Here is a 26,138-nt window from a genome sequence, read left to right as displayed (position 1 = left end):
CTCTCCCCCCCAGCCGCCTCCCCTTTCCCTCCCCCTCCCCCAATCAAGTCCCCCTCCCTTGTCAGTCCAAAGAGCAATCAGGGTTCCCTGCCCTGTGGGAAGTCCAAGGACCACCCACCTCCATCCAGGTCTAGTAAGGTGAGCATCCACGAAACTGCCTAGGCTCCCATGAAACCAATAGGTCCAGTAGGATCAAAAACCCATTGCTCTTGTTCTTGGGGTCTCAGTAGTCCTCATTGTCCACTATGTTCAGCGAGACCTGTTTTAACCCAGGCTTTTTCAGACCCAGGCCAGTTGGCCTTGGTGAGTTCCACCGGACTGAAATCTCGGGGTCCAAATCAGGAGCAGAAGGACAGAGAGCACAAGCAAGGAACTCAGGACCGCTAGGGGTGCACCCATACACTGAGACAATGGGGATGATCTATTGGGAGGGCAATATTTTTATTTTAATTTTTTTAAAATTTCATTTTCCACCCTAACCACAATTCTCTCACCTCTTCCCCCCTCCCCACCCACCCCCTCCACTCCTTTCCACAGGGTAAGGAGTCAACAAAGCCTGGAAATCTTGAGATACCCTCCCACCTGTTTAAGAGAAAACCTTGCCAGTGAACTATGGGGATTTGCGTATCTTTGATTTCCATCTGGCCACTGCTTGGATTATAAACACTTCCCACCATGCTGGACTTATTATGTGGCTTATGGATGAACAAACTCCAGTCCTTATGCTTGCAAGGCAAGCACTTTATTGACCAAGCCATTTCTTCAGCATTTATGATGTCTATTACTAAGTCTGTGTTTTTTTTTTTTTTTTTTTTTTTTTTTTTTTTTTTTTTTTTTTATCTCTGTCTCTCTCTCTCTCTCTCTCAGAATCAAAAACCCTTTCTTCCTAAACCTCAATTCAAGGAGAAATCTACAGAATACTGAACAAAATGTTAGGATTACATGGTTCTGGATTCTGACGTTAGTGCTCACATGTTGGGGCGCTGTTAGCCTCTTCCAATGCCTTTCTGAGTCTCCGCTTCTTCACACTAAAGGTTGCTATCCTTAATCAAGAATATTTCAAGTCTAAGCATGCAAAATGCCGGGCACACTTCCCTACTCACAGTGGGTACTAAACAGGTCTTAGCTCCCTGCCGCCACTCAGCTCCTGCCCACTGGATTATAATAGTTACCTCTATTGCCACACTTATGTAATTCAACGTACGCTGAATTTTTCAGCTGGATCTCCTGGGTCTTAGGCTTCTCAGTGCCCATTGTATGACTTTTCCTAGGAATATGTAAGAAAGCATCTAGTCACCCCAGGCCAGGTGCCAGCAGACCAAAGGAGTGATTTCAACCCGAGTCCAGCTTGGCAAACTAACAAGTGGGCTTACTTACAGGAGTTAGATGAGGACTGTTTGGAGGAACTTGGGTAATTTAACCGTATTAAAACTCGAAATATGTCTTTCCAGGACCTCTTGGTTTTTAAAGTTTCGATTGACAAGTCAGCTGCTGTTCTGATGGGCCTGACTTTGTATGTGACCTGGTGTTTCTCTCGTATCACTTTCAGTATACTACCTTTGTTCAGTATACTTATTATTTTAATTATAATATGACCAGGGGAGGATCTTTTCAGGTCTTATATGTTTGCTGTCCTAAATATCTCTTGAATATAGATTGTTATCCTTTCCCAACTCCAGGAAATTTTGAGTTATGAATTTTTTGAAAATGGTTTTATGCTTTTAGAATAAGATTCCTCCCTTCTATGTTAACTGTCTATAGATATAACATGAATACCTTGAAATCACCACCAGTGACTTCTCACTATTCATCTTTGTTCTTATTGACTTCTCTATTAACTCCTTCACCACGTCTACAAGCTCAGGTATTCTGTTCTCCTTGGTTCATAGTATTGCTAAGACTTTCCAAAGATGTTTATTTATTTATTTATACTTTCCAGCATTTTAGATTTGGTTTTATTCAGTAGTTTTATCCCTGTTGAATTTCTCTTTCTCATACTCTATTATATTTTCTATTCTACTGGTTGTCTGGTTGTGTCTTTGAACATGCTTAAAATGTTATTTTGACCTCTTTGTTGGGGATGTATTCTAACTTATTCTCATTTAATAGCATTACTGGGGGGTTATTAATTTTGGAGAAATTATGTTGTTTTAGCCTTTGTGTGTGTTTCTTAGGTTACTGTGTTAAGGTTTATATGTGGACTTCTTTCTGTGTGAGATTTACTTATTTTATCAGCTATTCCTTTCAGTCAGAGTACTTGAAATGCTTTGTGGGATATGGATATGGTAGAGTTGAAAGAATAATTCAGAAAAGCAATCCCTTAGTTCAGAATCTCAGGTGCCTTGGATAAGCTTTATATTATTCCACAAGAGCAGTATTAACCGGGAGCAACAACAGCAGTTTGATATTACTATTATGTAAATATCAAAGTAGCCAGTTAATAGCGGTCATCCCTTTGACTTCTGCAACTGTTGGAGGATAAACACCCAAAGATGAGATGGAGCATACTCAGACTGAGGTGGGTAAAGGAGCTGGGAAGGGAAAATTAGGATACCGTTAGCATCCATAACTGTAGATATTGTTAAAGCTATGGGAGATTATTATTAAGAAGTAAAAAGAGAAGGGATAAAGATGAGAGAAAGAGAAATAAGAAGGAAAGTTTGAGGTGTGGCCGAAGAGTGTCTTACAGCAAACTGGGCGGAGAAACATGAACAATATCCCTAAGACTCTGCTGAACAATACACAAAAGCAAAAGCATCATGAGAGCTGTGTGCAAGAGGGGGACTTTAGTAATGGAAAATAGGAACTTAAAAGGTACTTAGTGAATTTCTGGCTTAACTGCCCTGAGATGAAGCCCGATGTTCTCAGACCCCTCAGGCTCTAGAAGGTTCCAGCTGGTGCTGGGTTTTGGCGAGTGTGAGTTGGTGCTCTCTGCAGCCTCGGTGTTCCTGGGGTTCTGTGTGTGGAGGAGGAAGAGTATAATGCCTTTCATGATAGTTCCCTCAGACCTTACACTCCATCCATGGTGGCCTTTCCTGGCCCTGTAGGTAGAATGTAGTGAGGGGCAGGGCTTCCTCGCAGTTTCTACCGCTCTTTCCTGCGCAGCCTTCTTTGGCAGGCTGGCAAGGTGCCCACTGGAGCTGTGCTTCCAGCCGGGCTCGGATTCTTGGCTTCCCTACCTGCTTCCCTGCAGAGACCTCCCTGGCTTCGTGAGTTCATTACAGGGGTTGTTTCTTAAAGGATTAGAGCGTGCTGTGTTGTGTCTTCGCTGTTTCCACCCATGGAGCCTGGACTATGACTTCTTTATCCTGTTCTCCACCTCTGACTCACCCTGACTTAGCGTTATTCTCTGCTCACAGCCTGACATTTACCTATAACGCAGGAGAAAACGAGCGACTCCACCCCTTCCTCGCTGTGTCTCCCTGCTTGCTGCAGGCACACCTCGTCTTCCCTCCTCCTGCTGTGAGTGGGGTGTCCCTGTGTGACCAGACCCATCATTGTCATTGCTGTCCTTAGTTGTCTCCCGTTCCCTCCGGCATCTGATCCCTTACTGACCTCACATGGCCCTCCAGCCGCTACTCTGTTCCTGTGGTCCCATTTCAGGGAAAACAAAACAAAACAAAACAAGAACTGCCTCAAAAATAGCCCGTGCTCCCGGCTTCCAAACCTCTCTTCCCATTTTCCTTTGAATCTGTTTCAAGCTGGCTCTTATCCCCACCGCTCCGCCGAAACTACTCTGTCGGTGCCCTCATAGCTTCGAAGGCCAAATTAACAGTGAGCCCTCAAGCCCGGACTTGGAAGCTCGACATAGCTGTTCACTCCATGGTCGCCATGGAGTTCTGGATCCTTTCCTTCGCCAAGGCATTGCCTTCTGTCTTGACTGATTTCTTGTATCTCTTGTCTTTCAGACACTGAGGGTCCTCAGAGGCAGAGTCTCCAACCTGTTATTATGTCTGTTTCCACTCACTAGCCGAGTGAATTCTGAGCTCAGGGTTTTAATGTCGCTCATACCCGAGTGTCTCTGAGTTTGAAATCTCCGATCTAGATTTATTTCCCTGGCTGCCTTGTTGGCATCCCCATTTGGTTCTGTCTGAACATCAATGCCACATCTAATCACCCCACAAAAGGTGTTTCTGGTGTTCTGCTTTCGTAGTAGCTCTGACTCAAGCTCTTAAAGTCATTCTTAAGATGTATCTCTTTATATGACATTCAGTCCATCAGAAAAGTCTATAATACACATGTTTTGGTTATTAGGTTATTCATGCCTGCAATTTTAAATTGCTAAGTAGCATTCCATCAATAACTATGCATGCTTAGTGCCCAGCCCTATTCTAAGTGTTTTAGCTATGATCCCCTTAAGTTCCATAAAACCCTATGAGATATAATTATCATCTTTCTTTAAAGATGGATAAATTAAGGCACAGAGTAACTTCCCAGTGCCCCTGGCTGATATATGAAAGCGCCACAAGGGTAGCCTGGACTGTAGTGCATTACATTATACTTTTGTGTTATTTACATAGTTTCTAAGTTCCTAGCTGTCGTAAATCACACTGTGTTAACCACCTTGGTGTCCAAAGCCCTTTCCCAGTTTGGAATCATTTCTCTAGCATATATTCTCAAAAACAAAAGCACTTTAAGAATAAAGGCCTTCTTCATTAGGGTAGTATTATTATTAAATATAGGCCCTTCAGAATCTGAAGTTATACACAGTTATTAAGACAAATCTGTCTGGGTGGCTAGTGTGTAATTTCTGCACAGGACTCTGTTAGTAAACACAGCACTGTATACGTCAGGAATCTTGCGCCAATAAAGGAAGGTAAATATTAATTTCTTTGGGGAAAAAAAGAAACCAACACTTTTTGAATAGCGATCTCAGGAGGAACATAAAGTCCACTCTTGATGTAGTCACATTTTACTGTGAACACCCATCCAAATTTGTGTTTTTTAGTTTCCACATGTGCTATATCAAGAGAGTCTCATGAAAATTTCCTCACAGGTGCATTAATCATGACCCTCTTCCTATCAAGTGAAGAACCTTTAGTGCTCCCCTCCCTCATCAAAACTCATTCTTCTCCTCGGATCAAATATTGCTCCTTCCTATAACTAGTTTGACCTGTTCCCTCTCTTATGATCACAGAGATAATAAGTCTTACTTTTAATGACTTTGCATGCCTGAATTTTATAGCTACCTATCTTATTCATTATTGTGTCAAGATCCTAGAGAGAGGAGGGACAGATGATGTCAAGATATATTGTCCATAGTTGTATATCAACTATGACCACAAGGAATATCATTTGAATTTTGATGGAGCATTATATCAACTCTGTAGACTCTTTTTTGGTAATATAGCCATGTTCACATATCAAATCAGCCAATCCAGGAGCATGGAAGGTCTTTTTATTTAGTATCTTCATAATTTGTTATTTTAGCCTCTTGAAATTTTCATTATAGAGGTCTTTTATTTCCTTGATTAAACTTATTCATAGGTACCTTTTTTGTGCTATTGCGAGTAACATATTTTTCCTAATTTCTTTTTAAGCAAATCCATTATTAGTGTATGTGGAAGACACTTGTTTTGTATGTTGATTTCATAACCTAAAATGCTGCTGAACAATAATATCTGTGTTAGGGAGAGACCCTGTCTCAAAAACCAAGGTGGGCAGTGTCCTGATAAGTAACACCTGTTATTGCCCTCTGGTCTTCTCATGCGTGTATATACATGTGCATGCACCTCTGCACACATGAACATGTCACACATGAGCAAATGTGCACACACTTCAGGAAGTAGCAGACTTTTTTTTTCTTAACGTACGCAAAGACACAGCATGGGCTATGGTACACAACCCTCCCCTTTTTATTCAGTGTATCTTATTGTATAGTGTGCAAGCTCTAATCTAAGCAGCAAATAAAGCACAGGTGAATTTTATGGAAATTGGATTGTACAAATTTGAAGTTGCTGATACAGAAAAACATGATGTGTGGCTGCATAAAATTGGAACTTTGTAAAAACAGCCATGCACTGCAAGATCCAAAACTGGCTGGAGCAGCGATCTGCGAGCCTTGACCACTGGCTGCCACCCGAGGACATTGTGCTACATAGGGTACATAGTATGGTGGGACCCACACTGTTATTTATGTGCTCTGAAACTTCCACACGCAAGCCAGTGTTCCATGTGTTACTGTTTCCACAATAAACCTTATCCCAGATGTTACAGATGATAAAACACTCCAAACTGTAGCAACTGTAATCAATAATCTGCCATCTGATAATTTAAGAAAGAGCATACTCTAAGATACAATGGAAAAAAATGACAAAATATAGCAGCAGGGAAAAAACAAAACCAAAACCCAGCAACAGCATGCCTACATCTTTGTGCAAACTGGTATTAAATTATGAACAAATTGTGCGACGTGTCTGGGAGAGCATCCATCACACAACACACTTTCTCTGACTTTAAAAGTTCTCATCTTTAGGCGTTCCTAACCCCAATATCTAGGCCTGAAGGAAGACATAAAGCTGGCAGGAGCTGTGGGGATTTCCAATTTAACAGCATGTTTAGTGATCCACAAAGGGAATGAGATTCTATGGTAAGCGTCCCAGGAGCCAGATCTGCCGTGTATGTTATTAATTCTCTTTAGGACACAGTGAGAGGCGTCGTGTGGTAGGGTGATGTTGAGGCTGTTTTTATTCCAGGTTCTCATGGGTTTTGAGCTGTCATTGAGTCACCTTCATGGTGCCTTCACCATGAGAAAAGAGGACCAGATCTTCTTACCACCCTTACGGTGACTGGAGGATGAAGGAGCTAAACTATAGGCTCATCTACAAACACAGGGCTTAGAAGACCCTGTGGCTTGCAAAGGCCATAGCTGCAGGTGAACAGACTCATATATGCTGCTACACATTGATGTGGGATTCCCTTCTGTATGCGTGAATATCATTGGTTAATAAAGGAACTGCTCTGGGCCTATAGCAGGGCTATAGGGGAACAGAGCTAGGTGGGGAAAACTAAACTGAATACTGGGAGAGAGAAGGGCGGAGTCAGGAGAAGCCATGTAGCCCTGCCGGAGACAGATGCTGGAAACTTTACCCAGTAAACCACAGCCACGTGGTGATACACAGATAGAAATAGGTTAAATTAATATGCAAGAATTAGCCAATAAGAAGCTAGTGCTAATGGGCCAAGCAGTGTTTTAATTAATATGATTTCTGTGTGATTATTTCGGGTCTAAGCAGCCAGGAACAAACAAGTAGCTTCCTCCAACAACATATGCTGGGACCTTGGTCCCGGGTTGTCTTAATATAAGCTGGGCATGTGCTCAGAGTGCCAAGGAAACCAGGGAACCATCTTTGACTTTTAGCATTTGTAAAAAGCATCAAAGGAATTCTCAAAGCTGGAGGTATACGTGGATGTGGGGAGCTAGCATTGGCCTCATTTGGAAGTGCACAGATGCAATCAGGATAGTTTGGACACTGTATTCAAACTCAGGGCTTCTAAATGGCACAAATGGCCCCCACAGCTACTACTCATGCAACAAAATTGTATTTCACCAAGAAATTTCAAAAGATTGTTTTCAAAAAGATATTTCTTTCCAAGCCAACAGTCTCCATACTGGACGTCTCTCAACAACACAAGTTGATCAGAACACCGCAGACAAGGCTACAAAATGGAAGCCTGTAGAGATGAGATCTTGTTTGAGCCCGTCTGGATAAGATGTTCAGTATGGCCGCTGCAATGAATGCAGATAAGACTTGCAGACTCAGGGTCTTAGAATTGCCAGGGGAGCATTCTTTCTTCCTTTGCATTTATTCCCTCACACACCAAAGGCTGGATTTTCTCAGCGGGCTCAGTGAACTCTGTAACCTCTCCAATCACCATTTCCAAATATACATGAATTCCCTATTCCTGTGCCATTCTCGAGATGTGTGTGAGCATAAACACAGGAGCTATCTATTTCTGTGCTGTGTTTCCACAGCTTGGATCCCCTCCAGACACCATTCTGAATATGATGATCGGATGCAGGGCGCTAAAAATGGTTCCTGCCGCCGCACAGAACCTTTAAAGATCCCTTAGTAGCTATCTGGAGACTGGAATTCAATTTCAGTTCTCCACCCTCTGGCCAGCTGTGGATTCCGGATGCTTACAGAAAACACCAACAGCACGCACTTCATGGCAAATTCGATTTTTCTTCTGCAGTAGAAATGCGAGGCTCAGTCACCACAGCCGTATTTTTGCTTAGCGGATACAAAAAGCAATAATGGGCCTCATCAAGGGGGAGCAGGTCCTTTTAAATTTTTATTTTATAGGTAGCTTTAACATAAGCTTTGGGTACATCCACCTACTGCAGCAAGCATAAAAACCTCTAAGCCTTCAAATTATAATGCTTTATATTTTAGGCCATTATATCTCAAAGCATGACTTCTTAAATTCTTTTATTACAAGTAGTTTGTGCACATGAATGTTATATCACAATAGCAAAAAAAAAAGAGAGAGAGAAAGAAAGCATGTAAACTTGTACAAACTACATAAATACTATAGTACCTGCCTTGAAGCTATTCTTTCTTTAAGTCGGCATAGTCTCTAAATGTCTTACACAGAAGTTGTTGGTAGGTACCCTATGTGTGTGGAACACTATTTCTGTTTTTGACTGATCTGTCTTTCATTGGTCTTTGAAGGAGAGAAATAAAACATCAAAATTCAGTCCATAAGGAAGATAAAGTATACTGGCAGATTTGGGCAAACCAATAGCTATGCAATTACTTTGCACACTGAGTCCAGCAAGCCTTCCGGTGGTGCCCAGATAGCCCAGATTGAGACTCTAGTCATGCTCATACTCCACGTTGTTTCAGAGAGGTCCAGCCTGCTTGTCAATATTATCATTCTCTCTGCAATACGGTTGCCCGTTTAGAAGTGAACACTTTTTCTCTTCTTGTTTAGAACACAAAGTTCTTTCTAAGGCCACTAGCTCAGACTGGAAAGTCTAGGAGGCTGTGAAATTCAGCTCACCATCATTGACTTGACTCTTTAAAAAAAAAACAGCTGAATTGTACACCCACACAGAGCACATGGCCTCACGTACCTAGAGGACAAAAGACTCTACGCCCCAGAAGAACGTCTATATTTCCATATTTTCAGTGTTCTTTTCAATAAATGTTTTTCCTCAGAAAGTTCGTCCGGTTGTAAATCAAGTTTACGCCAGAGCCTGTACTGGCTTTTCCCAGATTCCTACAGTACATCGAGGTTCTGGCCAAGGATTCTTTGGGGAAAACGAAGTCCACTGCTAAAGCATTTTCAGACATCTTAAATGCAAGCAGAAACAGCTACCTAGTGTCTAGCAGCTCCACAAGGAGGCTCAAGTACGACTATTTATTATTTCTTTTGACCTAGACCCTTCATCGTCTTTGAAAACATGAAGGTAATGGTGGCAAGATGGCGGCAGAGCCCGGAGCTGGAGGACGACTTGAGATGTTCACAGACAGCAAGCAAGAGTCCACTGTTTCTGTCTCCCTTTCTTGTGAACTTTCACTAAATGCAGTATCTTATCTTCCTTGAAAACGAAAACTTTGTAATCCCAGCACGGAGAACTCAGACCTCAGACAACACTGTCCGCGCATGGGCTTTGTTAGACCGACGAGTATCCTTAGCAGCTCTTTCCCCAGAGGAAACGGGCAGAGACGTCCTTGGCTTAGGAGCCGTGGCCGACGCTGTCCTCCAGGTACTGGCTGCCAGTGTCGCTCCTGCTGTGGATGGTGGAGGGGATGCGCGAGGGGCGCCTCTCGGCGTGGCTGTCCTGCGGGGCGCAGCAGATCATCTTCCTCATGGTGCTGTACATGTCCTCGTCCTTGTACGAGTAGATGATGGGGTTCATGACCGAGTTGAGTAGCGCCAGCAGCAGGAACCAGCGCTTCACGTGCTGCACGTTGCACTGCTTGCAGTTCAGGCCGTCCAGCAGCAGCAGCACCAGCCCTGGGGTCCAGCACACCACGAAGGCACCTGCGGGAGAAGTCAGGGAGAAGTGAGGGCTGCTCAGACCTGGGGATGCTGGTTCAGGGTTTCTGTCCCAGCCCTCGGTGTTTCCTCACTGGCCGAGGGAACTTAACAGCCTTCAGAAGAGGGTTAGCATTGGATGGCTGGGACCCCCTCTGACCATCCCTCGGGTTCCACCTTTCTGTTATCTGCTCACCCAGGTCTCTTTATTAACAAAAGCTAACCTTCAGGAAGTAATTATAAAGTGCTCTAAGAATGTGAGCCCCAGAGGTTTTCTGGAGCCCATCAGAAGGCTACTGCAGCTGTTCATATTTGACAGAAGGGAAACTGAGGCTCCGCTCTTAGCATCTGTGTGCAGGGATCCAGCACTCCTATTCCTACCCTTTCTGCTGTTCCGGACTTCAGATTTCCTAATCACTTTCTTGAAAACGGTAGGAATGACGAATGCACCCCACACACTGCTCCCCCACCCGCCCCACCCACGCCAAGTCACACTGTACAATGGGCTTTGTGAGGGGCAGCCACGGCTCCTAGGGCATTATCTTTCGACTTTGATCAAGTCAAACGCTCCATCCATCACTCACACACACTGGGGCTTCCTAAGCCATCTGTTCTCAGTGACATATTTGTAGGCTGTTTACTGAATCGTTTGCCGTGATCTCCACCGCCTTTGTAAGAAACCATTCTCTCGTGGTGCGATGGCTAGAAATGTGCTTTGTAGACCGTGCTGGAACATGAGCACCATCCGTTAGTACCTGGATCACCCTGACCTTCCCGCTCAGCTCAGTGATGTTGAAAGAAGTACAGTAGTCTACTGTTTAGTTAGCATAACCTCAGGCAACAGACAGCAGCTAACGTCTTATGCTTGTTATGAGCCAAACCTGGTGGGAGAAATGTTTTTCTTGATTAACTCATAGGGCATGCTATGAGACTGGCTGCAGAGAAGTTATGCATCTTACCCATAATACATTGCTCTTAGGAGACACCTGATTCCGAATGCATCCTCTCCTTCCACAGACGGCGTTCCTCACTGTGGTGTGACCCATCTCCTTATCATGGTATAGTTCTTTTCTCTGGGTGCCCTTATAACGCACTGCTTACAAGTCAATAAATACTCACATCAAGCTTTATGATATGCTTGGGGCTGCACCAGACAGTGCTAGGGAGCAGAAAGTTAATGTGGAAAACAGAACAGGCAAGTCAACCAACTACTAGTGGCTCCGATGGGTTAGAACACTCTCCGGGCAGATTTCTCCTCGTTGTTCACATAAGGCTGGCCACACGTGAGTGTCAGAGCTGATGAGAAATGGTCCCCAGTACTCCGTTAGAGCCTCTGAGCTGTGGCTTTGCTTGAACCCAAATTGGATGTGTAAGAGCTAACAGAAGAGGTCAGCTCTCTGTTTTATAACGATACATTACCAAACCAATTGTTTCCCCATCACACAAAGTGTTTTTTTCTTATCTGACTAATGTGTGCAAAGAACTGGATGTGAGGTCAGAAAGAATAGCTAGGTCCTCGGGCACTTATTGTACAACTCCTGGAGACCCACATCATGGCAGAGAGGCTGGGCTTCCTTGGCTGTAAACCAGGGACTTTAGGGCACATCTGGATCTCCAAAATCTTTTGGTGGGTGTGCAATCAGTTTAATGGGTTTTGACTATTTTTTAAAAAATAGGGTTAAAATAGGATGGAATAACTCACAGTTACACAGGCCAAGGGAATTATGGTTTTACTGAAATTTTATATATTACACGTGGATGCAATGCTGATGGAGTAGTGTAACCATATTTTTTTTCTAACTTACATTTTATTTTCTTCAGGCACTCATTTATATAAAACATTTCTAAAGAGAATTTCTGCAAATAGAATCCATACAAAGAACACACGTGCACCATTGAATGATAGTCACCACTATTTCTTCCGGAGATTATGATTTGAACACATTTTTTGGTCATTCTTTCCTCCCTCAAAAGCATTCCACACACTCCTCCTTGATCTCTTGTTAACCCATTGCCTCTTTCTTCATTAACAACGTGTAACCATATTTTTAAGAGATATAGTTTTTATTACTTTTAGTGAGGTGTATTTACATGGGCATGTGCATTTGAGTGCAGGAGCCCAAAGGCCAGAGGCATCAGATCTTCTGGAACGGAGTCAGGTGATGGAGAGCTGCCTGGTGTGGGTGCAGGGAACTGAACTCATGTCCTCTCAAGAGCAGCATCCACTCTTCATACTGAGCCATCTCTCTACACCCCAGGGTGCTACTTCTCATTGCTGAGGTTGGTGGAATTTTTGAAAACCACCAGTGTGAACCAGCTTTGAGGCTCTCTTTGGCTCCAGTGGTCTGGAGTTTCCACAGCAGCAAACCTCTCTTCCTGCTGGTGTTTCTGCAGCGGGCTACAGGGTTGCCAAGGCACCAGAGCTGAACCAAGCCGGGCACCAAACGCAGAGACTCCTGGCTTTGATGCAGAGAGTCTTTTCTGTATGAGATCGCCCAATTGCAAAGAAACCCCAGTGGAAATGTTCCAAGGTTCTCGGGAAGAAAGGAAAAGCAGTGTCTGATTTAGACTTCGTTAAGCACACAGCAAAATTTGTAAACATGTAGCTTCCAGACCAGTGGGAGGGGGTGATGGAACTGAAGGAGGGGAAAAGCTCTCAGTATGAAAACAGGGAGTTTTCAGTGTGTGTGTGTGTGTGTGTGTGTGTGTGTGTATGCGTGTGTGTGTTTAAATCTTAAAAGCTTTATTCCCCACTCAGCACATTGATTTATATTGGCCAACAGGTGACTAAACACTACAAATAAACCTTTAACGTGGTAATTCTCTCTCTCTCTCTCTCGCTCTCGCTCTCGCTCTCGCTCTCGCTCTCGCTTTCAAATAGTGTATTCAATAATAATGTGATGCTTTTTATTGCACCCCAATTAGATATCAGATGCCACTTTAATAACTGCAGATGAGTTAACCACTTAATTTTCAGTTAACTTCTTAGAAATAAGCAACAGCACACTTTTCATCTTAGCGCTGAGGCCCAGTGCCAGCTGATATGCTCAGAGGCACCCAGGTGGTAATGGCAAGGCCGGGATTTCAAGCCAGGGAACCTGCGCTAGGCTGGATGCCCGACCCTTCTAAAGGAAAGGAAGTGGAAGGGTCGCTCCTGAACTTCTAAGGTTCCCACTTTCAGTCTGTCACATCTGACTGGGGAACAGCTTCCAAGTCCATTTCTGAGGTGCATCAGGAAGGAAAGGGAGAAAAGAGACTAGAAGGCAAACGGAGACGAGACGGACAGGAGAAGGGAAGCTGGCTATGCTGATCTTTTGTCGATGTGGTTTCCGGCAAGCAATGAAAGACACATCTTCTTTGAAGGAACAGCCTAACCTTGGAGGCTGAGAACCTAAGGAACCTAAGGAACAGGTGTTTCATGCTGAGGCCTAGGCAGGAACTGGGATAATGTAAGACTCCGCCCCCTGGAGGCCAGGTTTTCAGGGAATGTGTCACAGAAGGCAGGTATGCTGATCTAACAGCCCATTTCCTAGAGGTTTCTACCACATGCCAGCTGTCAGGTATGAAGCCACTCTCTCAAAATATTTTAAATGATATGTCAAGAATTGCTTGAGCCCTGGGGACCCGTAATGTAGAAACCTCTTGAAGGATATGGGAAATAGTGGATAGGTATGGGTAACTGTGTTAACCCTTAAAAATGGGAGGAAAGGGTTGAGATCCAGCCGGTAGAGTGCTTGTCTAGCATATATGACGCCCCGGGTCCTATCCACCGCCACTGAATACATCAAATGGCAGTGCGCTCGGAGGGGTAGAAGATTAGAAGCTTAAGTTCATCCCTAGTTGCATAGCGGCTTAAGGACAAAATGGGACACACAAGACGCTGAGTCAAGTGAGGTGGGGTGGAGCGTGGGGAGAGGAAAGATATCCTGGGAGGTTCAGACCAGTTATTCCCTCCCAGTCGTCTGTAAATTCTAGAAGAAAAGAACACCTTAAAGGAATGTGCTTTGTGTTTCTTTGACTCAGTGCACCGACAATTATTGCTAGGAACTAACTACCAGGGTTGAAAGTAGCCCTGATAAGATCAAGTTTGCACCCAACAAAAAAAATCACCATTAACCAACAGGTGTGGGTCCATTGGAGCCTCACTGGGGACGGATGGAAGAATTAGGAATGCTTTTCTTGGAGAAGAGCTGACTGAGGGAAGACGTGGGTCCGCTGTCTTCTCCAGCCAGCCTGCGTGTTGGTCATACAAGAGACAGGCGCGGGCTTGTCCCGAGCTGCTCCAGAAGGGCATGTAAAACAAATGGAGGCGTCCAAAGAGCCAGGATGTGGATATGAGGCCTGGAGTAGACCGAGGGATTTAAGAGAAGCCTGCTCTTCTGCAGGCCAAGTCTCGTTGGGACAAGAGTTTCCTTTGCATCCTTCTAAGACACATACAGAGGAGAGATTTTTAGGTTAAAATGGAAGGTATGCTGAGTTTCTGCTGAGCTTTATTTCGTGTAGGAAATTGCCAAATTCAATGTCATTATTAGATTCAACTCATTGTAAAATTCAGACAAATTTGATTTTCAGGACATATGCAAAGCCTTGGTTAAAAACTGATCAAGGTGATTTCTCTAAACTGGTGGTTCCCCAAGTTAGCTAGCCAGCTGAGTTACAAGGAAGTGCATGTGTGTATGTGTTCCTGTGTGCATGTATGTGTGTGTGTGCAGGTACACGTGTGTGAGAGCACACTCACATCTATGCAGAGGTTAGAAGACAGACTTGGAGTCTATGTCTTACATGCTTTCCACTTTATTTTTGAGATGGCCACCCATCAAATGGTTCAGTCCTGCCGGCCAGCAAGTGGCAGAGAGGCACCTGTCTCCATCCACCCTTCGCGGAGATTACAATCATATATGGCTGCATTCAGGTTCTTTTTGACATGGGTTCTGATGCTCAAACTCAGGTTCTCATGCTAGCACAGAAGATACTTTACCCACTAAGCAATCTCTCCAGCCCAACAAGAGAATATCCTAATACTCTACCTTCTGATCCCCATGGACCTAATATCAGCATCTCTGGGAGGATGTGGAAGTGTGAAGGATTCACTAATTGATTCCCTGGGTGAGTGTAAGATACAGCCCATTTTGTAAACTATCTCTAAACTAACCCAAAAGATCCAAACAATCTGACCCTGATAGCAAAATTAGACTTCATAAATATATTAAAAAATACAGAAAAGGGAAAAGACAGACATCCTTAAAATGAGAAAAAACGTATCTCTAGTGTTTAATATATTCCCCCCAATTTGAAAAAAAATGTTCATGAACACGTGTATAAATCAATGTATAAACCCTAGCCTCAAAACTAGTCTGCAGGCAAGACACACATGTTCCTCCCTGAGCGCCATCAGCCTTCGGTTCTGTGTTGCCAGAAATTCCTCTCACACCCTAACCTGAGGTCTACTCTTCTTTCCAAACTTGGTTCACAAGCTTCTTGCTCCACTGGACTGCTCCCATCTCTTACCAAAGGGATCTGTCCTTCCTTTTGGCCCTTCCAGCACCTTCTACTGCAATACTGGCATGTCTCTGGGCCCCCACCTGCTTCATCCCATGTTATCATACCCCCAGAGCCCTTGGCCAGGCAGAACATTCAGAGATTTAGATGTACTTGCCACTTAAACCACACCCATATAAGATTGCTACCTTAGTCTCTCAGGTGATGATGAACTTTGACGTTTAGAACAGCTGAGACTGAAGTCAGGGTTTAAGGCCCCTTTTCCCTGTACTGGCTCCTTAGCATTGTGTATTATTCTCAGTGATTTTTAATGCTAAGGTCTTGTCTCCCAGGCCTTTCATAAGTCCTGTAAGCAAACAAGCTTTATTTTTATCTTAGACATGTTTCTAGTCCTTAGTATGAACCCCCACATTCATCAACAAGGGAGATTAACTCAGATGACCCAGACTGGAGGCTACCAAGAGCCGTGTGGGCCAGGCACTATGCTAGCTAGCTGAGCCATCAACTGTCATTGTGGATGGTGTACTACCCTACTTCTCAGAGCTTGGCAGGAGTGGAAACCAGGCCCAATGACCCCAGCAGCTTGCAGAGAAGAGCTCAGAGGAAGTAACGTTCTGTTGAGCTGGGTACTGAGGGCCAAGAACGACTTTCAGAAGGGTCAGAAACAGCTCGAGGCACCTGGGGAATCCCAAACAGCCCAGGATGGTTTTAAAGCAGGTGAGTGATTAAGGAAGTCGGATGGAGCCTGAGAACTGAAATCTAGGCAAGCTCGCACACACTGCTCAGGAGTTTGGGTTGGAGTAGCTCAGACTCAAGATGCCTTCTCCAATGACTCCAGAGAAGTAAGCTCGGATGCTCTTGGACGTCCATTCTAGGTGATGAAATAACTTGTCTCCCAAGCATCCGACATGGTATGAGTTATGAATCTTTTTGAGAGAATTAAGAAAACATTTCTTTGTATGGTTCATAAAGGAACTCCAATAAGGAAGACTAGGTCAAAGGTTTCTCAGATTTTAGCTGCTCAATGGATCATCAACTCAATTTACTATTTCACAACCGGCATGGAGAAGGAAAAAACACACACTGAGCAAAAAGCATCATCATATATGAAGTGGAGTAAATGTGTTGTTTCATAAAACGTGTGTCAGTCACACGCACGAGCATGTGTGTGCTGGGCTGGGGTTTGGAGCTATGTTGTCTCTTACTGCAGATCCCAATTAAAAATTAAACTTAAAACTCCACTTCTATGCATCAATGGTTTTCAAATCACTTTTTAAGAGTGGATGAAGGTTTCTCTCAAAGGAACTTTCTCATCAGAAATTTTAGGCAGGTTTTTCTGACTAAAGAAAGCAGGAGAGAGGAGTGTTGATTGAGCCCCATACAGCAACTCCACTCTTATTTTTTTTCCCCACAAGTCTTTCTTCCTCATCACATACTGCTGTGGTTCGAATTCACCCCCCTCATAGCTCTATGTTTTTTAACACTTTCCCCCCCTGCTGATGGACGTGTTCTGCCAGGCTGGGGAAGCTCTGGGGGTGAGGACTCATTTGGAGGAAGTGGGTCACTTGGGAGATGGATGCTTGGAGGATGATACGCCTGCCTCCTTCCTCTCCCACCCCTGCTTCTTATCTGCCCTGTGCTCTCAGCAATGCGGGCTAAGCAACTTCTGCTGAGACGGACTGGAGCCCTCTCTACGGACCCCTTCATGTTGCTTCTGCCTGGTAGTTGGTTACACGCACGTCAAGTCCTTGGCAGTCTCACTGGCCACATTCTGGAAACTACCACTGTACAAGGTAGCTTGCTGATCCTGGTGAATCTTACTTCTATAAGTCTTAGATTTCAGAGCTAAGCTTTATTCAGACTCTCAGACAGACAGGAATAGGTGGAAAGGGAAGTCTGCTCCCACCTGCATCAGGATTGCCCCAGGGAGGAGCTCACTTACTGTTCCAGTTACTACCAACTGAGAATGAGGTTGTGAGCTGGGCGTCTCCCTGTTTAACCCGTTCCCTTGGAAGTGCTCTAGCCTGGTTAACAATGAGAACCTGGCCTGGCCAAGGCCTCTGAAGACTGGCAGCAATCCACATGAAACACTGACCAGGATCTGAAAAGGCCGTGGTGTAAATGGGCAGAAGTAGACTAATTTGAGGGCGAGAAAGGAGGGCAGAATTTGAAGGCATCGCATACTTGGATCATATTGGCAGTGAGGACAGAGAAAGAGCGGAGAATAGCTCAAAGCATGTGTCTGTGCTTACCAAGCAGAGGAGAGGAGGAGGCAGTTGTCCCTCTATAGGACTGGACATAGACTACCTGAGGCTTTTCTACAGTAGAGAGCAGCTGGCAACAAGGCTATGAGTCTGAGAGCGATGGGTAGAGGTGCTGATTTGGGAGCCATCAGCTGTAGGCTGCAACTGAAGCCACATGCCCTTCTGTTAGTAAATATTTACCGAGAAAGAGTTTAGCATGCCAGATACTGTCTTCGTGATGATGTCATCCGAAAGAGAAGTCTAGTTCCTTTCATTTCCAAGTGACAGGTCAGTTGTAATAGTCATACACAGTTGTTTCTTTTTTAAATTTTTTTTAAAAAGATTTATTTATTATATATACAGTGTTCTGCCTGTATGTATGCCTGCATGCCAGAAGAGGGCACCAAATCTCATTACAGATGGTTGTGAGGCACCATGTGGTTGCTGGGAATTGAACTCGGGACCTCTGGAAGAACAGTCAGTGCTGTTAACCTCTGAGCCATCTCTCCAGCCACACTGTTATTTCTTTTTTCTTTTCTTTTCTTTCTTTGTTTCTTTTCTCTCTTCTTCTTCTCCTCCTCCTCCTCCTTCTCCTCCTTTTGTTTTTTTGAGACAGGGTTTCTCTGTGTGGAACTAGCTCTGTAGACCACACTAGCCTTGAACTCACAGAGATCCGCCTGCCTCTGTTTCCCAAGTGTTGGGATTAAAGGCGTGCGCCATCACCACCTCTTAATGGTGTTTTCTGTTCTTTTGGTAACTGTTTTAGAAACTCACTAACAGTATAATTAGACTATAAATGAACTTTCTTCTCATAATCAAATAAACTAGTTTGAGTGCCATCCTTGGAATAAAAACACGAGCTGTCTTAGTTTTTAAAGTCTAGAGGATCGGGTATCAGAACATTCCAGTCTAGCACCGAGTTGACAGCAGTTTACAATTATTGGAAACATTCAACTAAAACATCTCACATGCACATGAAAGGTAATGACAGGGGTGGTGATGCTCCAGAGGGCCAGTGTACCCTCAACCATGAGTTTAGGAAGGTTTAGCACTTCTGGGGGTGAGGTGACTCTCACAGTTAGCTTCAACTGTCAGCTTGACACAAACCTAGAGTTGTCTAGGAAGAGGGAACCTCAACTGAAGAACCGCCCAGATGAGAAAGGCCTATGTCTTTGTGACATTCTCTACATTGGTAATTGATGTAGAAGAGTCAAGGCCGCTGTAGGCAGTGAGATCTGGGGCAGGTGTCCTGCGTTGTATAAGAAGGTAGCTGAGGGAGCAAGCCAGTCAGCAGTGTCTCCAGTCTTTCCTTCAGTTCCTGCTCTGGGTCCCTGCCTTAGTGGCCCTTGCTGATGGGCTACAACCTGTAAGATGTATATCCATATTTTTATCAAAAATTCACACATGCAACCAGAAAGAAACTTTGACACGAGAGTAGCTCACAAAACACCCATAACGACAAAAGCAGCCACCCAGACTGGTCTCGCTCGGGCACATGGACTACTAATTTCATCAAACAGGAGGATATATTTTAAATCTGTTCACTCTGTCATTCTTTGTTTTTAGCCCAGGAGAAAGCCACAGAGCACAAGCAATAATACTAACCTAGGATCCGCAGGGCTGTCTGATTTACCAAAATAGAAAATTACAGCCCCACAGAAAAGTCAGGAGGTGGACAGAATTCTGGTGAAGCAGTCTTCGTGTTTGAAAAAAAAATCAAAGAAAATCAAAGCAAAAATGCAAAAATAAATAGGTGTTTGGGGTTGAAGCTTTATAATATATATGTCATATATTAACATAATATTTAGGGGGAAATGTTCTTACAACATTAAATAATTTGTTCCATGATTTAAAAATAATGCTTCCAGATGTAGTTCGTGTTCTAATTCATATTTATTTGCTCATGGGGTTTTAAAAGTTGCGTGTCTAAAAGGAGTGAAAATATATAGTTTAGTAAATCTAAACAGTTTGAAATAGACACTGCACAGTGAAACTGCCCACAAATATTCATCCAATGCTGTTGTCCCTGCTGTCAGAACGCCTGACTCGAACAAATAGTTTTCAGACACTTGTTTTAAATTTGTAGCCAGCTTCAGAAAGTTGGAATTTTTCCTGCCAAGCAGCTCTAAAACACAGTCTGCAGCAAAGGCATGCCAGCTGCAGCCACAGCCCAGACCTAATTCTAGTCTTTAACTTGGGACAAGAGTTGGAAACCGTAAACCCAGCAAGCAGACGCTGCTCCTACCTCTATATCCCACTTCAAGCAGCTTGTGTGTGGACCCTCACTGTGTTAGTCTTACCAACTGTTCTCTCAAGGGTCTCCCGGTGAGGAAGGGAGGAAGGTCAGTGGCGAGCATGATCAGAGAGGGAGCTGTCTGGTATAATATAAATGCTGACAGACACCAATTAGTCACCCAAGGATCTAAAGCTCTTCTCACTGGTCCTCTACCCAGAATGCTATCTTTTCAACTGTAGACATGAAGCATTTTATGACATTTCTGAGCACAGAATGGGGTCCTGGGAGAGATAGAAAAAGTCTATCTTTGCTGGTTTGACATTTTCAAATAGCATAGAAAGTTGGCCCAGGAAGGTACCACTGAGAGCCCGGAGGAAGCAACAGGAAGTAGTAGGTACTGAGGAAAGGATGGAAACCACACTTCCTTACAGAGGCTAGAAACTGGAGAAGTAAGCCTGTATCACAGAGGCACCAGCACTGGGGCTAATCACGTATGATGTTACTTGCCTAGGAGGCCGGATATGTAGCAGAGTGTTACCAGCAGTTGTAGCAATCAAATGGAATTTGTTCTTGAGAAAAACACTGTTTCCATTCTCATGATAGGAAAACAAAAGCTTGAAATCCAACAGGCTCTGAGTTGAAATCCTGTCTATGACCAAGGGCAAATCAGCCAAGATTCCCCAGCCAATTAGCTAGAGAATGAGCAGATTATATGATGCAATGGGGGTTTCTTGAGAATTTAATATGATAATATGTGGAGAGTGTGTGACACAGAAAACACTTTGGACATGTTGGCTCTGAGTGTCCAGATAAAACTGGTCTTTCTCCTGCTGGCTGCTTAGATAACCTGTAAGACCTGACAGTGTGCTTTGCCTGCTATAACATGCTCACATGTGCGCGCGCGCGCACACACACACACACACACACACACACAACCACTTTCTGCTGCTATAACAGAATGCCACATGGCAGGTAAATTATAAACTATATAAGTTTGTTTATATGCTGGGGAAACTAAACATAGTGCCTGTATCTGGTGACCGCTTCATGCTATGTCATAACATGGCAGAGGAGCAAGCGAGCATCCATGAAACTGGGGCAAGAGAGTGTGATCTTGTCACAAACCTCCTGTTGACATAATTAACCCATTCCGGGGATATTGGCATTCGTTCTGCCCTCATGGTCCAACAACCTCTAAAATGTCCCACTTCATAATACTGCTATCATAATGACTAAATCTCAGCAGGACTTAGAGGAGCTGGCCAACTGTTAGTGAGCATACACGCTCGAGTGTGCAGTTGTCACATCCCACCTGTTCCTGCACTATCTGGGAGCCGTGTTAGGTCGACAGCTCAGGAGAGATCATTTAATGAACTAATCCATCCACTTAAGCATAATATATTCATACTGTGAATAAAGTTTTATGGTTTATTTTTATTTAAAAAGTAATAAATTATAGGCATGTGTCATATCCATATTAATATGGCTCTTGACAGCTTATGTCACTGTTTGGATAAATCATTTATTTGGTAAATCTTCACTGGTGTTATGTTATACATTTTATTTAATTTTATTTTTAAAAATATTATTAATTTTTTTCTTTGATAATTTCATAATCCAATCAATGTACCTTGATCCTATTCAACCCAAATCCAACCTCTCATTATGACCCATTTTTTAAGAGTCTCATGCTCTACCGACTGAGCTAGCCGGGCGGAGCTATGACCCATTTTTTAGACATTGATTTAGGTCAGGGTGCTTATTAGCTGAATTATAAAGTTCTTTGATTTTCAAGGGTTTTTTTTTTATATACAAACCTCAATCAGGAAAGAAAAAGAAGCCTGGAAACTTAAGATGCTCACAGAATTTTTTGGCCTCAAGAGTAACTTACCTTCTAAGTGAAACTCCCTAAGAAATGTTTTATTGGAAATAACACATCTTAGCTTGATAGATGAGGTAGTAGATACTTGTGGGGAGTCTATGAATTCACACCTATGGATTTAGTTATAGACATTGGGAAGTACTCAGTTATGTATATATTTTACATACATATTAGTATATAGATATATACATATAAAATATTTCTATGCAAAATATTCATTAAGCTATTGAGGAGGAACATACTAGCACAAGGCCCTCCTATGGTACAGCTCCAGAGGTCACCACTCTAATAAAACATTTCTGTGAGCATCATTTACTTGGGTAATGTGATGCCCATATGATAAGTATACACAGGGCTTCACGCAGATACTCATCATATGGGCATCACATCACCCAAACATAGGCTTTCCAGGGATGCGCTGTATTATTTCAGGAAATGCCATGAGCCAGTAAGAAAACTGAACTTTTAGGATGTGGAACTACATCCTTGGGACAGACTTTGGGCATAAATAGCATCACTCAACTTCCTGGTCGCTCTCCCTGATTTTCCGAAGTAGTTGAAGAATCGGTCTTTCATCTTTCTGCGCTGTCCATGTTCTGGCAGACCTCTCCTGCCATGGTGGATTCTCCCACTGCAACTGCAAGCCCAAATCAACTCTTTTCCCCCTTAACTGTCTTTGGTCACGGTGTTTCATTACCGCAACCAATTAACTAATATAAGAGCCGCGGGGAAATGGTTAATCCAACGACGCACTGAAGAATGATGCAGGAATAAGCCACACAGAAAGACTTTAGGCAAACATTGTCTGTTTCCAGGCCATTTTCCACCACAGGCACAGCCATTGGTTGTGACAGACACTAAGGAAACAAGTCATTGCTATATGGCCAGCATAAGGAGTTAGGGCTAATGTGTGTTTAAAGACTCACAAGAATGATGGGGAAAAGAATTCATTGTCATTATCACTACTTAAAATCAAAACAAAGCAAAACCAACTCTCCTTCTTAGCTCAGCTCCAGAATTTGTCCTGAGTTCTAGACACTGGCTCTAAGACAGAGGAAAAGCATAGTCACCCTCTTCTCTATGACAAGTCACTTGGTCAAAGTAGGCTCGAGAGCCCCTGGACACACAGACACAGGCACAGGGTCATCTGCTAAATCTTAAATCACCAGCGTCCCCAATAACTCATCCTGCTGTTCCTGTGTTTTAATGTTTCTGTTGCTAAGAGCCTAAATGACAAACATTTATGGTTTTTACTTGGCAAGGGCAACATTCAAAGGACCATTCAAATTGTATTGAATACCTTCCTCTGTTACTTTCGATCATATCTGAATTTCCCCAAAGCCAATTAGAATCAGTATTTACCAGAATTTGCTTCAAGGAAGTGTAATGCGACACCGTCTTTCCCTTTTAAAGATTTTTATTTAAAGTTTACTTTGCAATCAACACAGCAATGAGAGTAAGAGCAGCCGGCTCCATCCCAAGAATGCAGCAGCAGTGACTGGCTGGTGTTGGAACTGATTGTACACTAGAGGCACAAGAGTGGGCTGGCTACCTTAATCTCCTCGTCCCTCCTCTCCTCACAGGTTCTATTGCCTCTGTGGTCCTTACTTCTCATGCGCATTTAGCTATCAATTTCATTTATTCTCTCATTAAGAATTCTGATTATTTTCTATTTGGGAGAGCAATGTCAGTTAACTAAGTAACTTGCAAATTACAAAACAATTGCTTGGGCTGGAGGTCTAGCGTGTGATGGTAGAGTTGAGGTCTTGGGGTCCATTTCTCAGCCCTTGCCCCCACCCCCCGCAATTCCATTATTCAGGTTCAGTCCTTGGAAAAACATTGCTGTCTGAGGACTTAGGCGTCATTTAATAAATATTTATCGAGCCCTTATTGAACCCTTATAAGGAACCAACATTAGTGTTAATTGCTCAGGATTCAAGTAAACAAGAAAGACACAAGAGCGTTCTCTCTCTCTCTCTCTCTCTCTCTCTCTCTCTCCCTTTCTCTTCCTCCTCCCCTTTCTCTCTTCCCAATCAGTTCTTTACTCAGTGCAGCTTTTCCCAGTTTAATCCCTAAGTCACCTCCATTGCAGAGGCCTCCTTTGTTCCATAGAAAGCAGCGGCCACCCTGGTCAGTCCCTTCAATATTATTCTGACTGGGTTCCTTCTGTTGCTCTCTGCAATTAATTTTTATGGGTTGGCTGATTAACTGATTAATAGCCATTACTCAGCTTGGAAAGTAAACATGAAAGTAGGGACTTTGCCTCTTTAACTCACCGACAGGCACCAGCTGTGCAGTGACGCTTGATTCGATGAGTCAGGAATGAGGCCAAGAGTCAAGGGGTCTGACAAACATTCAAGGGCTCCCCGTGTGAAGGGTGGACCTTCCACTAACCAGGATCTTTATTCTCAGCTGCCAACCCGAATTCTAGCGACCACCTCAGCCTCCATGAAACGGGGAACATGTCTTCTGGGGAACCCTTCTACGGGAAAGAAGGGAGCCTTCAACTCTGGCCTCGAGGTTTGTATGAAATGCAATTTGGTGCTAATGAGCAGCATGGGTCCACAGGAACCTGGGAAAACACGGTGAGTTCGGCTCATGTTCAGGCTAAAGAGAATTAAGAAGATGACTCGGTGGGTAAAGAAGTTACTGCTCAAACATGGGGACCCAAGTTCAATTCCCAAAACCTACTTTAAAGGGAGTGCATTGTGCAATCCCAGTGCCAGGGAGGCAGAGGAGGCAACTCCGGGACTGGCTGGCCGGTGGCTCTAGCCCACCTGATCAGTTCCAGGCTGTTGGGAGTCCCAGTCTCAAAAAAGCAAGGTTTTAAATGGTGCCTTAGAACTGCACCTGAGGTTGTCATCTGGTCTTCACAGTCATGCACAGATGTATGCATACCTGCACACACACACATGCATACACACACGCATGCACACATACATACACACACGCGCACACACACACATACACACACATGCATGCACACATACATACACACACACACACGCGCACACACACAAGAAAAGGAGGGCCAAAGGGAAGAGCAAAGCTGAGCTTTGACCCCATTCCTCTTTCCCACGCATCCCTCTGCACTGCTGCTATCTGCTGAACCCCCTCTTGTTGTTTCTGCTTGCTTCATTTTATTTTTGAGACAGAGTCTCATTCTGTAGCCAGAGCCGGACTGGAATTCACAGTGACCCTTATACCTTGGCATCACAGCTGTGAGTCACCACTCCTGACGATCCTCCAAGTCCTTTACAGCTTTTTTTTTTTTTTCAGTATTTTTCACCATAGCTTTTCCTATTCTGTCCTGGGTTGAGTCAAATGTTCCCCATTCCCGCATCTGTACATACTTATCGAGGTGAACACCAACGGATCTTCTCCCACGTGATTGGCTAGATTGAGGCAGTGTCAAGAGTAGAAACATGGCCACAGGCACTGTGATACCCAATTTGGCACTGAGTTCCATAGAGACACCATTCCTACTAAAAACTGGGCTGGGCTAAGCTCCTATTCCTCTGTTCTGGAAAGCAGAGCACAAGCTTCATTATGAAGAGCGCTGCACTTTACTGGACTGTCGAGCCTTTATGGCATCTAATGGAACATTCTAGTCTGTGTAGCCAACCACAGACCCTTCCTGACCTCGGAACAGACACAAGAAAGCAAGCTGTGTGCTTCCCCCTCTTGTCTCTTCCCACAACCGCCAACATGATTCCTGAGTCTCTACAGTAAGTGTCAGGAGGTCAAGGTGATCTAAACAGGACCTGGCCTCCAAGGGTTTGTCTCTAGCTGGGAATAAAAATAACTGTTGCAAGGTAGCAAAGGGCAAACATCAAGTGAAGAGAATGGGCAGCAAGACCAGAACTCAGAGTAGTAATGGCAGAAGGAAAATGAAGGGGAAGGTAATACTTGGGGGCTTGTGACGAGAACACAAAGAATGAGATTGTTGGAAAGGAGGAATATTCATAATTTGTTCCTGTGCTTGTTGATCAAACTTACACCATCAAAACACAGTAAACGCCTTCAATCAGGACAATGTATAGTATAGTATACTATACTATAGTATGTATAGTAATGACAAGCTGAGACAGGGGTCACAGCAAAAGGAACCTCGACACCTGTTATCTCAGGAACCTGATACACCAAGTCTCCCCCTCTCATGGTAAACAGTTGTTATCATATGAAACATGAGAACCAGAGGCTCTTATTACAGCCCTGTTTCCCCACATTTGGGCAGTCAAACATGTTGGTTCTTTGCTTGTTTTTTTTTTTTTTTTTTTTTTTTTTTTTT

The 26,138-nt window shown here is 43.8% G+C and overlaps 1 protein-coding gene across 2 annotated transcripts in view; it reads right to left on the bottom strand.

The window, feature by feature from the left end:
* Positions 1–8,284: 8,284 nt before the first annotated feature.
* The window catches only part of Lpar3 (lysophosphatidic acid receptor 3), a 62,827-nt gene continuing 44,973 nt past the window's right edge, over positions 8,285–26,138 (bottom strand). For both annotated transcript variants that reach the window (XM_050160217.1, XM_050160218.1), the window contains exon 3: positions 8,285–9,993. In XM_050160217.1, coding sequence (XP_050016174.1) covers positions 9,686–9,993 — 308 coding nt within the window. In that variant the 3' untranslated portion in view covers positions 8,285–9,685. The remainder of the gene's footprint in view (positions 9,994–26,138) is intronic.

This window comes from Alexandromys fortis, unplaced genomic scaffold (genome assembly GCF_014885135.2).
Source record: "Alexandromys fortis isolate MF-2015 unplaced genomic scaffold, M_Fortis_MF-2015_v1.1 scaffold_124, whole genome shotgun sequence".
In the NCBI taxonomy this organism is placed as follows: domain Eukaryota; kingdom Metazoa; phylum Chordata; class Mammalia; order Rodentia; family Cricetidae; genus Alexandromys; species Alexandromys fortis.
The sequence above is the reverse complement of the archived record's forward strand: the minus strand, read 5'-3'. Positions and strand labels throughout refer to the sequence as shown.